This window comes from Peromyscus eremicus, chromosome 13, assembly GCF_949786415.1.
Source record: "Peromyscus eremicus chromosome 13, PerEre_H2_v1, whole genome shotgun sequence".
NCBI classification, from domain to species: Eukaryota; Metazoa; Chordata; class Mammalia; order Rodentia; family Cricetidae; genus Peromyscus; species Peromyscus eremicus.
The window spans coordinates 46,289,204-46,306,837 of NC_081429.1; the positions used below are offsets into that span (position 1 = coordinate 46,289,204).

Below are 17,634 nucleotides of genomic sequence, written 5' to 3' on the forward strand. Positions count from 1 at the left end.
ACACACACACACACACAGAGCTACTGCAGCATGGAGGGATCTTTCCACTTACCTATCTCTGAAGGTTTAATAATCGTGTCTTTGAGTGCATTGACTGCAGACAGACTGAGAAGAAAAGGCAATTCTATTATATGCAGGGTGAAGCAGAGGAAAGGAAAGTGAATACCTTTAAGCCTCTGAGATCTGGAAACTTAGAGGACCCTGGACTACAGAAAGCAACAGGAACGTGGGCCTTCTTGGGGAAGGCGCTGATACAAGCTGTGAGAGGGAGAAGGGGAAAACAGAGGGGCATAAATACCTTGTTAGGAACAAAAGCTCTCAAGTAATGAAAGCTGTCTCAGGGAGGCCCTGTCAGAAGAGCGGACTCTGTTGTGATGGAGGCCATCTGAGCAAGACAATGACCTCCTGGGGTTCTGTCCTCCCTAGCTGAGGCACTTGCCAGCAGAGGGGATCCATGACCAGTGTTTTCTGTTTTGGAAGAGTTGTCCAAGGAGAAGAAGGACACTCCAGAGAAAGCCCCTAGTAACCTCAGTAGAAAATAGCATCCCCAGCCTTTCCACTTCAGGGTGGCATTCCCCGAACTCCTTCACTCTCAACTAATGGCCTCTGCCGTATCTGAACGCTAGTCTACCCTGAGTGTGCAGGAAGGTGGCCACCCACCATCCTGTGGAGGTGCACAGGGAGGCTGCCCATCTGGAGGAGGCACCAAGCATGTTCCCTGTCTGGTTCTAATGTCCCACAAAGACCACAGACATGAGCCCAAGCCATCTTCCTAGAAGGAAAACACAATTCTATGGATCATTATATTTAAATGCACTTTAGAATCATCCCCAGACAACACAAAGAGTAGACCCTTTTGCATATCCCCAACAAGACTGAAAGTAAGGCCCCCAGTATGGTGGCTCACACATATGATACCAGCATTCAGCAAGCTGAGGCAGGAGGATTGTCATGAGTTCCAGAAAAGGCCAGGCTATAGAGGGAGAGCCTGCCTGAAACAAAACTAAACAATCACGTATTTGGCATTTTCTTTGGGCTGACAACCAAAGACAACCAATAAAGACATGGAGACTTATCGTGATGCTGGGCCTTAGCATAAGCTTATCCCACTAGCTCTTTTAACTTAATTTAACCTGTTTCTATTCATCTACATTTTGCCTCCGGGCTGTTTACCTTCCTTTCATTCGTATATCCTACTTTCTTGTTTCCTCTGTGTCTGGCTGGCTGGCCCCTGGTGTCTCCCTGGCCTCTCCTTTTCTCCCCGCCCCCACCTTAAGTTCCTCCTCCTCCTTACTCTCCCTGTCTATACTTTCTCCCTTGCTATTGGCCGGTCAGCTCTATATTAGACCAATCAGGTGCCTTAGGCAGGCAAGGTAAAACAGCAACACATCTTTACACAGTTAAACAAATAATGGGCAACACAACCAAAACCCAATCAAATGAGGCTGTCAGTGAAGTGCTTTCTCAGTTCTTAGAATTGCAGTTTAATTAATGAGTCCTCCTCTGATGCTGACACTGAGAGTCAAGTGGACAACCCAGAAGTTCTTATATGCCTGGAGAGTCTCCCAAAAGAATTCCTACCTTGCCAAACAGCTCAACACCCACACTCAAACATTTACTTCATTTACACTTCTTTTGTATGCCATTTTTTATTGTGTATGACTCTTTTGACTGTACATATATATGTGCACCATATGCGTGCTTGGGGTCAGAAGAGGGCACTGGGCCCCTGGAACTGGAGTCTTGGGTGTTTGTGAGCCATTAGGTGGGTGCTGGGTACTGAACCTGCGTCCTCTGCAAGAGCAACAGGTGCTCTCAAAGCTCTAAGTCGTCACTCCAGGCCCCTGTACCTCACTTTTGAAGTCTCCTAGCTTGCTCACACCCCTGTTCTCCTGCCCCTAAGTTATGCTGCAACATCCCCAGATGGGCACAATTACAGCAAAGGTTTCTATCTCACTTCTGCTCCAACTGGGGACCTTGTGCTAAAGAGCTCCTGAGTGTAAGACCCAAGTCCTTTAAGTATTCACTTAATAAATCGGAGTAATTAACATTTCTCCCAGCGGAAAAACAGTGTGATTTAAAAATAAGGAAACGAAAGAGGGAAGCTGAGAGGCTGAGACAACACAGACCCATGGAGCAAGTAAGGAGAAGACGTACTAAGAGAAAAATGGAGAGGAAAAAAAATGACCCAGACAGAAAACTCAGTAACTTGAGGAAAGGGATCTTACTGGCTTACTGGTTTCCACAGTTTACTCCAAGTCACCTGTCCCTAGTCCTGCGCGGGCTGGTGCTGGAAATGCGGAGGTCAGGCACGCCGCCTGCCGGCTGGGCGGGGCTAAGCACCCGGAGACCCTCGGGTGGCGGGGTCGGGGACCGGGGTTTGCAGCCGAGGCCGTAGGGCAGAATCTAGAAAGGTGGCCATGTCGGCCGGCTGGGTGTCACAGAGCGAGGCGAGCGCCCGAGCCGGCTGCACGTGGTCCGGCTCCAAACCCGGCCGGGACGCCGCACGGCCACTCCTCCCCACCCAACCCGCGCCCTAGTAAAGAGATGCCCGGCGTGACTTTCCCACTTTCACGGCCACAAAACCGACAGTGACTTCGCTTCGTACCCTACTTGGCCACGCGTCCCCGGGAACCAACTTCACCACGACCTGTCCACTTTGTAAAACAAGACCGGCCCAAGAGCGCAGCCGGTGCAGAGCACCCCACGCCCCTGCGCACTCGCCCTCCCTTCCTGGCGCCCCCCAAAACCGTGGGGCCCTACGAAAAGAGGAACGAAAGAACCGGGCTCAACCCAGTGCAGCGCCATGAAAGTGACGGACCGGAAGCCCGAGCCTACCTTCCCGGAAGCCGCTCCCGCCCGCCTCCTGTCCACCGGCCCTTTTAAGGCGGAGCTTGGCACGCGAGGGAAGGCTAGTGCGCTTGCGCGGCTCGGGGAACCCTCCGGGAAGAGTATCAGCCTTGAGTCGCCGCGGGGTGGCTTGCGAGCTCCGTCTCCTCCCTCCCGCCAAGGTCCCGAAGGTCCCAGAGGGCGGGGTGGATCGCCCCGCCGAGTCCTCTTTCCACCCGCGGCGGGCTCTCGGGACCCTGTCGCGGGCGTGAGGACGGCGCATCTGTGGTCCAGAGGTGGCGGGCGGGACCGGGGTGGGGGAGCCTGCAGATGTGCAGCTTTGCTCAGCGCGGATTTCCGCCAGCGTGGTCGACTCCAGCCTTCAGAGTGACTGTCCACCGCCATAGCGAGCCAGCGGGGATCAAAAGTCAGGGCGGACCGTTAAGATTCAGCCTAAATATCCATTCGGCTCCATTGTCCCAGCTAGACGTGGGGATGTAGGCGGGAAGACCAAGAAAATACCAAAAATATGGAAGTCGGGAAGTGGTGTTCTGTCGTGTCGGGACAGGTCAGATGCCCAGGGCTGTCACTTGGCACTTCTTGCACCTTTATGGAGCTCCAAACCCATGCAGAGTAGCAGGAGCCTGTAGGGCGTCCCTCACGGAGTTGGCGAGGTCTGGGTGTTTTCCCCCAGAGGTATCAGTTGACAGGAACTCAAAGCCAAATTTCATTCCCCCGTAAGACTCAGGAAAAGTTGTCGAAGAAATTGGATGTACTTCAACCTGTTTCTTACTTTGAATTTGTAGAATAGCTTCCATAGCTTTTTAAAGTTACTTAAGATACGACGTCACTCAGGATTCTTTTTGCATGACAGGTCTCAGCAAGTTGCGGAGTTAGACTCAGGAGAAATGGCCCTGGTGCCCTATGAGGAGAGCGCGGCCATAGGACTCCAGAAGTTCCACAAGCCTCTTGCCACTTTCTCTTTTGCAAACCACACCATCCAGATCCGTCAGGACTGGAGGCAACTGGGAGTCGCAGCAGTGGTTTGGGATGCGGTAAGTCAGCTCTGGAGGGCCTCTGGAAATGTCCACCATCGTAAGACTAGACTATATTTTAAAAAGAAAATTGATTGCTTTATTGAGATCGAATTCACATATGCTCTCCGCCAATGTGAAGTATGCAAAAATCACTGGGTTGTTCAGTATGTTCATGGCAGTGCACCCATTACTACCCCAGTTTACAAGCTTTTCATCATTCCTGTGTCCTCTTACACACATCGAATTTTGAAAGCTGAGGGAAGTGAAATGACAGACCAGTGATTGCCCAGTGAATATCAGAAAACTGACAGGAAAGCAGGAGCCTCTTTGTCCTGGTCACTCATTAAGTTAGTTTCTGAAATATCACACAAAGAACGTGTGGAGACAGAGCCCGACAACATCATGCTTTAAGTTTTCCATGGTTCAAAGAGATTCTTGCTTTTCTGCTTCTGATAGTTCTGTCTTTGGCTGCTAAATAAATGATCGGCATGAAGACACTTCCATTATACGCCTAGTATATAGTTGTGAGGGGAAAAAGAGTAAAAAGTATGGGATTGTAAGCAAATGCTCACTGAACATGTGGAATTCTAAAACTTTTGGTAGAAACCTACCTTCTGATGCCCAGAACGTGACCAGGGTCTCTGCTGGGCAGTGACCCAGCAGCAGGGCCCAGAGAACCGTGGGTGTTATAATGCTTCTTTTAGTTTGGCTCAGGAACCCGATATTGCCTTGAAGAAAAGCAAAGATCATTCAAGTCATTTCTTCCAGAATGGTTTCTAAACCTCACGAAATGTGCTGTGACACATAAAACATTAAGCTTTTTAGATGTAGAGCTGTTCACTGGTTAGCATGTACTCTACATAAGGAGTGCTGGGCACACTGTGCCTGTGTCTGCTCTAATAGGTTACCTTATAGCAGCAGGTAAGGTCCTGTTCTTGAGGAATTATACTTTGCAGGCAGGGAGGGAGGGAGAAAGGAGAGAGAAGGGGGGGGGAGAAAGAGAGAGAGAGAGAGAGAGAGAGAGAGAGAGAGAGAGAGAGAGAGAGAGAATATGGATATGGATACGTTTGGTCATTGTTCTTCCTGACAGCATTTGGCATCTTGAAGCCGTATCAGCTCTTTTTTTTTTTTTTTTTTTAAAGATTTATTTATTATGTATACAGTGTTCTGCCTGCATGCCAGAAGAGGGTGTCAGATCTCATTACAGATGGTTGTGAGCCACCATGTGGTTGCTGGGAATTGAACTCAGGACCTCTGCAAGAACAGCCAGTGCTCTTAACCTCTGAGCCATCTCTCCAGCCCCGTATCAGCTCTTTGTGACTGGCTGACCTTAATCATAATCCCATTGTGTTTTTGACTCAGGCCATTGTCCTTTCCACGTATCTGGAGATGGGTGCCGTGGAGCTCAGAGGCCGCTCTGCTGTGGAGCTGGGTGCTGGCACAGGGCTGGTGGGCATAGTGGCTGCCCTGCTGGGTGAGTGCAATGGGCCAGCTCACTCCCTCGTGAGCAGAGCTCACTGAGAGGTACGCTTGCTGTTCCCTGACTGTGTTAACTTCTTCCTCCCACGCTTATGAGTTGTGGGCCACCTGCCGGTGCTCTCCGCCCTGGGGGCTGACAGTAATTTCTTCTCCTGTCATCCTCTTGTTCATACTTCTACTGAGAGGTCACCCTGTTCTCTGATTGTATGATGCAAACAGTAGAACTGGACAACAACCCTGTGCACAGTTTCTTTGGCTTAAAGTGCTAAGTCCATAGACTACTAGACCCGATCCTGTGAGGTAAGGGAACAATCGTTGTCCTTCGTTGTTGAGAAAGTAGCTGGTTTTTCCCTCCTAGGGAGGATGGGTCCCTCAAGTGTACACTGACATCTAATTTTAAGAAATTATATTCATGGTCTGTAATTCTTAGTTGATACCAACCTATCTATCACTCTTCATCTGATATGGGACCGCTGGCCAGGCTGGCCTTGAATTTGTAAGCCTCCAAAGTAGCTGGGATTATAGGCATGTTGTGCCACTGTGCTTGGCTGCTTAGAACATTATTTATTTTTGGGCTAGAACATTTTAAAGTTTCATTTTTTTTTAAACTCGCTGTTGACTTCTTTCTACAACTTCTGACTCATTGTTCAAGTTAACCAGTGATAAAGACACACTAACTTCTAGGGTTTCATCTGTCGTATCAGCCACCTAAGTATTGTCACCTGAGCCTCTTCTTACAGGGTGGTTTCTGGTTCATGGCTTGGGAGGGGGATTCAAGAGTTTGCATTTGTAAAAAGCTCCCAGGCTAATAATCCCAACGCTACTGGTTCCTGGGGGAAACTGACCTGGGGGAGGGGGGATTGTAGTTAGAGTTTTCCTGCCTGGCCCACAGTCAGGACAAATCTCTCTCACCTGCCAGTCCCACAGCCTCTCAGACCCGACCAAGTAAACACACACAGAGACTTATATTGCTTTTATACTGTATGGCCGTGGCAGGCTTCTTGCTAACTGTTCTTACAGTTTAAATTAATCTATTTCCTTTAATCTATACCTTGCCACATGGCTCGTGGCTTACCGGCATCTTCACATGCTGTTTCTCATCATGGTGGCTGGCAGTGTCTCTCTGACTCAGCCTTCCACTTCCCAGCTTTATTCTCCTACTTGCCCCGCCTATACTTCCTGCCTAGCCAACGGCCAATCAGTGTTTTATTGATTAATCAGCAACACATTTGCCATACATAACACAGCACTTCCCCCCCCTTTTTTTTTTTCAAAAAGGAAGGTTTTAACCTTAACAAAGTAAAATTACATATAATTTGGGAATTTGGGCATAGCTTCTCTTACTACTTCCTGCTGGAAGGGGGTGCTGTATCTTATGGGGAAACAAAGAAAATTTTAGAATCATGGAATAGTCCATGAGGCTGTATCGTCTGAGCCAGATGCCTTCAAACCATTCTGGATGTTGGATCATCTGGGCCATGGTGTCATCGGAGACCTTCAGGGGGTCTTGACTGGTCAAACCTGATGTATCTTAATCTTGAACAAATCCATAGCCTCTGGCTTTCTGTGGGAACAAAAGCAGAGACTCTTTTCCAAAGCAACATATCCTTATATCCAAATTTTGAAGTCAAGGTATCTTTAAAATATATATATTGGTTTAACTCAACAGCTTTTACAATCAAATGTTTTTCTGCAGTTAAAAATCTCAAAGACAACACAATCCAGATTCTCTGTGTAATATTCATCTTTATGTGGCTTATTTTTATATTAATTTTACTGTCTCTTTAAAGACTTTATTTTTTAAAACTATGTATTTGTTTCTATAACTCTATATATCACCTTTTTTGTCTCTTTCAAGCCTACGTATCTTTTACACACATTGTAAACTATTACATCTGAATCTGTCTTATTGTGAATCTATTGCTTTAAACTGCAGCAGCTGTGGCTGCTGGCTCTGCCCACCTCAGCTTCCCAACATGGCTATGTTTACCACCAGCTCTGGGAGCTATTGTGGGTCTATGCTTTTATCCAAACAGTGTGTAGTCCAGAAACCTCTTTTTTTTGTTTTGTACCTGCAAAGGCTAAATCCACCATGCAGCTTAATGTGCCACTTGCAGAGGCCTCATTCCTGCCATACTGCAGGTCGAGCACTAGGAACCCACCAGTAGCTCAAACCCACAGCTGCCGCTCATTTGAGAGAGACAATTAGGAACTGTTTTTAGCTCCGTTTTAGAATCTTTTTTCTCAGTTTTTAGGTGGAAACTTTTGCCACCACGTTGGATGCCATTTGTAGCTAGAGTTTTCCTGCCTGGCCCACAGTCAGGACAAATCTCTCTCACCTGCCAGTCCCACAGCCTCTCAGACCCGACCAAGTAAACACATACAGAGACTTATATTGCTTTTATACTGTATGGCCGTGGCAGGCTTCTTGCTAACTGTTCTTACAGTTTAAATTAATCTATTTCCTTTAATCTATACCTTGCCACATGGCTCGTGGCTTACTGGCATCTTCACATGCTGTTTCTCATCGTGGTGGCTGGCAGTGTCTCTCTGACTCAGCCTTCCACTTCCCAGCTTTATTCTCCTACTTGCCCCGCCTATACTTCCTGCCTAGCCAACGGCCAATCAGTGTTTTATTGATTAATCAGCAACACATTTGCCATACATCCCACAGCAGGGGATCATCTGAAGTTGCAGAACATTGAATTATTTGTACTCTATGGGTATTTTAGGCCCAAGCTAAGCCCCTCTTTTCCCACCCTTTTCTCTGATGACTTCTTATTTTTCAGTATTCTCTTTTCTGTTTCCGGTCTACAAGTCTGTATTGTTTTCTTCAGTCTTGATTGGAGAGCAGTGGCGGGGTTAGTGGGTAAAAGTACCCATAGAGGCTAGGAACGGCTCAGAAGTTAAGAACACTGGCTGCTCTTCAGAGGACCTGGGTTGGATTCCAAGTGCCCCCGTGGCTGTCCACAGAAGCCTATGACCTCAGTGCCAGGGGGTCCAGCACCCTCTTCTGGTTCTGTAGAAACTGTGCACGTGGTACACAGACATCCATGCAGGCAGAACTCCCATACACATAACATAAAAACCAAGGTTAAAAAAATTTTAAGGTACACATTAATTGATTGTTCTGTCTGTCTAGAAGCAAAACCATAATGATGTTTTTCCTTTGGCTTAGTGGCTACACATGAATCTATTGATGTTTTAATTGTTGTCTGTGGCCCCACAGCCCAGGGCATCCCACCCACAACACCATTAAGTCATTGATGAGACTCTTGTTGGCCCCATGTCTTTTATTATCCTTAGATGATCCTTATGACATTGCCATGTATGTTATACATTACTTTTAATTTTTATTTTCAACTGAAACTGGTATTTTGAGACATTCAGCCACGTTCAGTGTCCTTATCAGCAGAGATCTGAGACTCAAAAGCAATCTTGTCAGGCACAGGAGCTGGCATTAAGGTTCTTTGTCTGTTACCCTGAACCCCACCCCACAAAACACAGGCAAAATTTTGTTGGCTGGTGTAGAGACGTGTTAGTGCATACATATATGGTTGTAGTTGGAATTAATTTTGATTCCTTGATTGTTGCAGCTGTTTGGTCTTGGGCACAGTGTTTAACCTCTATCAGTGACTTCTCTGTCTGTCAAATGGGGATAGTGACAGTGCTGACTCCACAGTGAGGCTCAGCATGGGCTAGTCACCATCCATCCATATTAGCTAGAGTAGCTCATTAGCCGACGGAAGGTGTACTGTGGGGTGTGCACGTGCGCGTGCTGCTATTCTCGGTGCTTCTTTTTCTAATGAGAAATCTAGATGGAGGGGGGTGAAGAAGTGAGGATAAAGTTTTTCAAACACTATTTCGGAATGAAGTGAAACCATCGCTCATTCTGTGTCCTTGACCCTTGAACAGTACCAGCCACTCAGATACTGGGATACTCATATAGTCTGGGAATAAGTCATGAAGGAACTGGGGGCTAGAGAGATGGCTAGGCAGAGAAGAGCATGTTGTGATGACCTACCTCTTGCACGGGACCTGAGTTTGGTTCCCAACACCCACTTCAGGTTCACAACTTGCCGGGAGCCATTCCCGGCTGTGGATGGGTCCTGCAGAGGGTGTAAGGGTGTAAGGAGTTGGTGGGAGAAGGAAGTGAGCCAGGCCATGGTGGTCAGGAGAATCTTGCAGCCTGACTGACTAGCAGCCAGAGTGTTTATTTATACAGAATTTAGTTAGCAGGGATACATTCATGATGTTCCAAAACATAGATCATATCATTTGTGTTTTTGGACATGTGTTTCACTTCCTTTTGTTCATCTTTTAGTCATCATTAATAAACTATAACAGAACAGAGTTATCATTTCCAATCATTTTTCCTCAAGTTTTGACATCATTAATAAACAGAGTTATCATTCTTACTCTTTAACCCCATAACCCAATTTTTGAGAATCTAGAGGCATATGACAGCCTGTGTTCAGGCTGGTTGTTTTTGTTGCTTCAAGGACATTAGACCAAAACAAAATCTTCAACCACCCTGGGCATTTTGCCATGTCCCAAGCAGTGTATTATTAACTCTTAGTGGTCAGGGTGCCCAGGAAAAACCCTCAGGCTAAAGCTGATGCAGTTATTATTCAAATTCTGGCATAATACGATCAATGTTCACATTTATATCTTTATAGAATTGGTCTATGTGTCTAATCCTGGCATTCTGTTGTTCCTTGGTCATATGACATTATAGTGGCTCTACATGAGCTAACTTCTAAGAGAGGGAGGTCCTAACATCTCATACTTTTATCATCTTTCCACTCCATACTTTACTTATCAATATGTCTCTATGTAGGGCAGAGTTGGATGCCACATAATTGTCTGAGTGTACAGTGGGAAGAAGCTTGTAATATGAACTATGTACAATTCCTCTAGCCCACTGAATCTTGTTGACCTTTTTGAATTTACTTTGTTTTGAATATGTTGTTCCAGTGTAAGTACAGGGAGAGATGTTTCAAGAATGTCTTGGTACCTCATAAAGAGACCTCTGACTTCTTCTTTATGTATCACAACCTCCAAGGCATAAGAAAGACCTTCAAGTAGATAAGGATATCTCCCTCAAAGTGGGGGCGGGGGGATAGTATGTTCAGGACTTTCCTGGGGAAGCTTAGAAGCAGCATTCCTGGGAGAAGGCATAAATTATTCATAAGGAATTTCCCATCAATCCAACATCCCCAAATTGTACAAATATTAAGAGTGCCCCAAGTATGTAACAGGTGGAGATGAAAACCAAAGGTGACATGGCGGCCATCATGTGGCTCAGCTCAACTGGATCTTTGTCAAGCAGCTGTGCTGGCTTTATGACTTCTGCCATTCCATTCAGATACGGCTGTGCCAACAACTGACTGTAACTCCAGCTCCAACGGATCCAGCCTGCTCTTCTGGACTCTGTGGGCACTTGCACTCACACACGCATACACATACATACATACATACACATAGCTTAAAACTTAAAAAACAAGCCGGGCGGTGGTGACGCATGCCTTTAATCCCAGCGCTTGAGAGGCAGAGACAGGAGGATCTTAGTGAATTCGAGGCCAGCCTGGTCTACAGAGTGAGTTCCAGGGCAGCTAGGACTATTACACAGAGAAACTCTGCCTCGAAAAACCAAAACCAAACAAATAAACAAACTTACATGAACCAACTAGATTGATGACTTTTTGGAAATCATGAAAAATAGTAAGACTGATGCAAGTCTATTGCAAAAATAATTATCCTTGCAGCAGAATTCCTATTTGCATTTTGATGTATTTCCTTTCGTTTTCTTTTCTCCATCTGTATTTTCATAATCACAGTGTGTGTGTGTGTGTTTCTTTCTTCAGATGCCTGTCATAAGCATTTGTGTGGCTGCATGATTTTCATACTCACTAAAAAGTATTAGATTGGAGAAATTTTGATATTAAAAACAGAAAAAAAATTAAAAAATAGTAACAGAAGTAAAACATGTGATTTTGAAACATTTTGGAAAGGGATTGGTTATTCTCTCCTTAAAGGTCATGGTTTGGTACCCAGTCATTTATCCCTGAATCCAAGAATTACCTACCAGTGCCTCCTGGGACAGTGTGGGGAGCATAGGGTGACCAGGCAGGAGAATGGGCATCTTAGGAAGCAACTTACATTCTAAGTCCCGAGGGAAGGACTAGATAAAGACAGATTGCATAAAAAGTAGATGATGCTTTGCAGGATGTTAGTATTGGGCGTGAGGCTTCCTCAGAAAGAGGAGCACTCTTGTGTGCGGTTGGGCTGTATCTTCCCAGTATCAGTCTCAGAGTGGACTTGCTTATGGGTTTTCCTCAAGTGTTGACAAAGAGTTAATAGAGAGTAAATAACTTGCCCAAGGTTGTAAAGCTATGGATTATGGCAAGACTTTGAATCTAGTTTTGACTTTCAAACTAGGGTTTTAGTTTGAAAATCTCCTGAATCTTTATGCTACTTGGGAACTATTTATAGATGGGGGTAAAAATCCCATTTTGAAGCTAGGATTCTGTTAGTTGGGTTGCATTAAAAAAATCTCCCATGTGCTTTGATGCCCAGTTAGGCCTGGAGACGCCTCTCCTGAAATACGTGCTCAGGAGGATGTCGGATGGCTTGCTGTCGTTCCATACAGCTGCTGAGCCGTGGACCCGGAAAACTAGCACCACTCCCTGGCTATTTCCTAGTACCTCAGGCAGCACGAGATAAACCCAGCGTTTCCTCCCTTGTTCTGAGTTAGTATCCTTGTCCAGGTAGTCACCAGAGTTGAGGGATAGGTGTATGGTCAGTCTCATCCTGCATGACACGGAGAGCCTATCTGTTCTCTTCATGTGCTATAATGAATGGACCACAGAGTTGATGGGTTGAGGTTCCGAATTCAACAGCCCTGAACTCTGTGGAGTCTGTCTTAACTATTTCTCTACTGCTGACTCCAGCCTTCACCATCTGTCCCCTGCATGACTGCAGCCTCCTCCCACCTGGTCTCTCTGCTTTCTCACTTCCTGGAGTAGCTGCCAGATACTTATCTAAAAGGTGCAATTAATTGACGGTGTGCTCTGTGCCTTTTTGTTGCTGCAGACCACATCCCCGGCTTGTTGGTAAGGCTTTGTCATCTCCTCCTGCACAGCTCCTCAGCTTCTTTCATGCTTTGAGAAGTTCCCAGGACCCGCACTGCTCATGCCTGCTGCCTTTTGCCTTGAAGGACCTTTCTCCTTCCCCAGCTCATGGCCTTTTCTTAGTGTGAGTTCAGGTTTCTCTTCCTTTGGCCTCTTCCTCTCTTGAGGAATTTCTGACTGTGATTCCCGGTGCACAGCACATTCCTGCTGCTCTGCCTCCCACTGCATCATGGTTCTTAGCTTTCTCGCACTCATTAGATTTTGCTCCAGGTGAGGATCTTCTTGCTCAGCTTTGTGTTTCTAGCACATGGTTATGTTTGAATGTTTAATCAAAAGTAAAGCAGTGCTTATAAAACAAAAAACGATGCTAGGCAGTGGTGGTGACGCACACCTTTGATCCCAGGCCTCGGGGAGGCAGAGGCAGGCAGATCTCTGAATTCAAGGCCAGCCTGGTCTACAGGGTGAGTTCCAGGGCAGTCAGGGCTACACGGAGAAACCCTGCCTCAAAAAACCAAAAACCAACCAACCAACCAAATGAAAGAACAAAACAAAAACTAAAAGTGACGACAGAGGTTTACAAATTGTTTTTCCATTCCTGAGTGACAGCCCACTGGATTTTCACTAGGTCCCTTTCCATTTCCATTGTCATTTATGAACAATAGTAGCTTGCTTTTCTACTTGTAGTATATCTCTTACAGGAAACCATTTTATATCTTCTTGTTTGGTCCAACATCATGCCCTTCCTTACCACATCTTATTGACCAGGCTGTAACCAACCTGGGTCAAATGCAGGTTTTCCTACCAGGCCTGTGCTGGCTCACTGGCTAGGGTGAGCACTGTGCTGGGGCTCCCTGGCTGGTAGTAGTCACTTAGATATTTGTAGACCTGGTAGATGTTCAGGATAATGTTCCGTTGGCATTATTATCCTATGCCAGCTCTGGAATACCTAGTAAGTTAGTAGTACCTAGTAGGTAGAGATCCCCAGGATAGGCATTAGGTTTCTCAGAGAAAGTACCGAGCTGAAGCTTAGCTGATTAGATCACTCTGGTATTGCCAGGAGAGTGCTCTGTATCCTGCCCAGAAATACACATTAAAAGTACAAATTCAAACCAGGAAGGCTGCGTGCAGTTTCCCCTCTCAGAGAACAGTCACTGAATTCTGCTTTTTGGGCAACACAGTCTGTCAGCGAATCAGAGTGGTAGGTCCAGGCTTGAAGATTCAGCTTGAGCATTTTTATCGGTGTCTCCATCTCGACCTGTAACCTCAGACTTAATTCCGCACTGCCTTAGTGTTTTATCAAGATAAGAAACACCTGATGCAAGCTGCCACGGGGAAGATGCTGGGATCCTTTGGGAGATTAGGAAACATATACAAAGGAAAGATACTATTATGAAGGAATAAGACACTTAAATTTCAAACTTTCTGATGCCAAAGCTAGACATGATTACACTTTATAGATGAGCTATAATAAGACTAACCTAATATGGTTGGCTGTGGTTCAGTTTTCTCTTTTCCCACATTGGTTAAAAGCAAATAGATCTTACAGTTCACTCAGTAACCCATAAAGACAGATGAATAAATACTGTGCCAGTAATCTCCTCATTGGCATGTGGAGCAGCACGTGGAGAACATGAACTAGCCTTTTAACATGATACCCAGTACATACCAAGTCTGTCCAGTAATTCAGAGGACAGTTTTTCAGTAGATACGCATGGATCACACAAGCAGCTTAGCTGCTTCAGAGAAGCGTGACGGTCCCCTGCAGGTTCTCAGCTGAGCTGTCTCTTGTGAAAACTCTGTGTTGACTTCAGTCCCTCCGAAGCAGACTTTTGGTTTGTATCTTCTCATCTTGATAGTCATGTTCTGGTTCTCCATTTTCCATTCTTGGATTTTATTTTACCCTGAGCCCTACTGATTTGAAGGTTATAACCCACTGATCCAGTTGAATGGTGAATGCTCCCAAAGGTTGGGTCAGCCCCACTTGGAGAATTCAGGAGCATCAGCTTGTGTTACTCTGTGACGCTACAGTTTACTAGAACCACTTTGGCAAACAGTAGGTGTGCCACAGAAGCAAGCTGAAGGTTTACTTTTATTTACACAGCATAAAAGGAGTTTGTTCTGGACTGGTGACCTGCCTATGGAAGGTCGTGGTACTCTGCATAACATCTGGGATGTTTAGATAATGCCTGTTTTAACCAGAGCAGACCCTCTCTGTCTACTATGGTCATAAGATGTTCACCTTACTTTCTGTTTGTCCCACATTGTAGGTGCTCATGTGACTATCACGGATCGACAAGTAGCATTAGAATTTCTTAAGTCAAATGTTGAAGCCAACTTACCTCCCCATATCCAACCCAAAGTTGTTGTTAAGGAGTTGACTTGGGGACAAAATTTGGAAAGTTTTTCGCCTGGAGAATTTGATCTCATACTTGGAGCTGATGTCATATACTTAGAAGATACCTTCACAGATCTTCTTCAAACACTGGAACATCTCTGTAGCAACCGCTCTGTGATTCTTTTAGCTTGCCGAATTCGCTATGAACGGGACAATAACTTCTTAACAATGCTGGACAGGCAATTTACTGTGAGTAAGGTTCACTACGATCCTGAGAAGGATGTACATATTTACAAAGCACAAAAGAGAAACCAGCGGAAGGACTTGTAGTGGCATTATTTTCTAAGAATTGAATGTGTCAGTTAAGGTTTTACAACTAGAACTCCCATGCTAATGTGATGGCAGACTGCAAGTCTGTCCAACCAGAGCTGCTCAAGGAACAGAGAACATGTGCTCTGTGCAGACAAATTCATACCTTGTCCCATTGCCGTCACTGTCTGTAATGATTGGCTCACTGCTGAGCAGTAAATGTGCACGTGAGGTGTGGCTGATGTTCTTTCCTTACCCAGCGTGCCCTCTTGGGAAGCAGTTTCCACTGACGATCTGAAAAGAACGGTGTAAAGGTGTCTTTAAACTGGTGAGATTCAGTCATACACGGGCTGTATAATGTCTCTCGTCTGCTGAGTGTAAACAGGGTTTCTTGCACATACTCCTGAAAGGGTTGTGCTGTTGAAGTCTCTTACTTTTTTGTGAGATAAGGCCTTGCCTTACTCTGTAGCGCTGGCTGGGTCTGAAACTGTGTAGACCAGGCCGACCTCAAACTTGGAGTGATTCTCTTGCCACTCCCACTGAGTGCTGGGATTACTTACAGGTTTGTGCCATGACACCCCATTTACCATATAGTTTCAGGCACCATGAGATGAGGACGAATTTTCTGTTTCTCGTATCATACCTTTTTGCCAGATTTCAGGGGTAAGTATGTAAGCAAAGGAATAAATAAAAATAAATTTTTACATATTACATTACATAAAACTGTGGGCTGAAAGTTTCTTCCACAGGGATGCCAACCGAACATTACCCTGAACATCTACCAGGTCTACAAATATCTAAGTGACTACTACCAGCCAGGGAGCCCCAGCACAGTGCTCACCCCAACCAGTGAGCCAGCACAGGCCTGGTAGGAAAACCTGCATTTGACCCAGGTTGGTTACAGCCTGGTCAATAAGATGTGGTAAGGAAGGGCATGATGTTGGACCAAACAAGAAGATATAAAATGGTTTCCTGTAAGAGATATACTACAAGTAGAAAAGCAAGCTACTATTGTTCAATGTTCAATGTTGTATCTAGTTCTAGGTGGGTTTTTTTTTCCTTTTAATATGTCAGTTTGTAAAAGTTAACTCTCATTTCTTCACAAAGGTTAGCTCCCAAGATACAAACCCTGTATTATTACCTATAATCACTCCTCAGATAGCAGGCTCCCTGGTGGGTTGTGAGCTGCTGGAGGCCTCTTTCCTTTTCCTTCCCTAGTATCAGTAAAAAGCATATAACCACGTGAGCAGGGTAAATTCTATTTAGAGGCCACTGATGTTTTGTGCCGCTAGGGACCAAATCCAAGGTTGTGCGCATACTAGGCAAACACTAACCCCAAGTTATGACATCCCTAGCCAGAAGTTACTGGGTTTTCTCTGAGTAGACTTTATGAATAAAGTTATCAGTACAAGCTTTTCTTCTACATTAAGGTCTAACTAAAAACTTAAGCACTTTAGACCATAGCACATTATGATCTCACAATGGCATTTGGTAATAGAAATTTGTTGAATTTGTTGTATAGACTATTGAAGGCCTCATTTTCTTTTAATAAATATTTTGGATATCAGAATACCTGACATTGTGTCTTCTACATCTATTTAAAATTGTAGTTGTATTAGTCAGGGTCCCCTCTGGAGGAACAGAATGGGGGGGGGGGAGGGAAGAAGAGAGAGAGGGGAGGAGGGGGGGTTATTTGAGTGGCTTACGGGCTGTGTGGTCCACCTAGTCCAACAATGGCTGTCTACTAATGGAAGGTCCAGGAATCCACTAGTTGTTCAGTCCACAAGGCTGGCTGGCTCAGCTGGTCTGCAGTAGATGCCAGAATCCCAGAGGAGGCGGCTCTAATGCAGGTGAAGGAATGGACTTGCCAGTGAGTGAGAGCAAGCAGGCAAAGAGCGAGGGCTTCCTTCTTCCATGTCCTTTATAGGCTGCCACCAGAAGCTATGGCCCAGATTAGGTGGATCTTCCCACCTCAAAACATCTGTATTTAGAGGGAGTCTTCCCACACCAAACAGTTTAATTAAGAAAAATCCTTCACAGGTATACCCAGCCCCTTAGATTTTAGTTAATTTTAGATGTAGTCAAGTTAAAGTTTTACTTTAAGAAAGGTGATCTAAAAGCTATCAGCATTTGGTGATGTCCTGTCTCAACAGTTCTGATAAATGACATGAAATGGGGGTGTACATAGCTTACTGACTGAAATACTACTGTACCATGACATCGAAGCTCTCTGAAACAAATGAAAGCCTGACAGTGTCACCAACACTGCAAAGACAACCCAATGCTGTTGAGATACTAATTGGACATGTGACCTGGGGTTCAGTCCCTGTAAGGTCACAGACTTTGGGAAAAGGTAATGAAGTGAGGTGGGGTGAGCTGGGGAACTGAGACACCTGCTGCTCTACCAGGGCTGCTAAGATGTTACTAGACTTCTTGTGTTCTCATAAATACTAACCAAGTATCAGGAAAGGTTGAACGTAGTGCCACCCCACTCCATGTGTACTACAAATAG

The 17,634-nt window shown here is 45.4% G+C and overlaps 1 protein-coding gene across 1 annotated transcript; it reads left to right on the forward strand.

Moving 5' to 3' along the window:
• The first annotated feature begins 2,583 nt into the window (after positions 1 to 2,583).
• Mettl21a (methyltransferase 21A, HSPA lysine) lies at positions 2,584 to 16,692 on the forward strand. Its single transcript, XM_059278413.1, has 4 exons — positions 2,584 to 3,011; positions 3,704 to 3,884; positions 5,229 to 5,340; positions 14,746 to 16,692. Exons 2-4 carry the CDS (start codon positions 3,738 to 3,740, stop codon positions 15,141 to 15,143), a joined length of 657 nt encoding a protein of 218 aa, XP_059134396.1. The 5' UTR covers positions 2,584 to 3,011; positions 3,704 to 3,737; the 3' UTR covers positions 15,144 to 16,692.
• The last annotated feature ends 942 nt before the right edge of the window (positions 16,693 to 17,634 follow it).

What these genes read in the sequence shown, in the direction of transcription:
- Mettl21a (XM_059278413.1), top strand. Translation starts at nt 3,738, where the DNA reads ATGGCCCTGGTGCCCTATGAGGAGAGCGCGGCCATAGGACTCCAGAAG. An exon ending in CAGCAGTGGTTTGGGATGCG is followed by an intron (nt 3,885 to 5,228) that starts GTAAGTCAGCTC and finishes TTTTTGACTCAG; the next exon opens with GCCATTGTCCTTTCCACGTA. An exon ending in CATAGTGGCTGCCCTGCTGG is followed by an intron (nt 5,341 to 14,745) that starts GTGAGTGCAATG and finishes CCCACATTGTAG; the next exon opens with GTGCTCATGTGACTATCACG.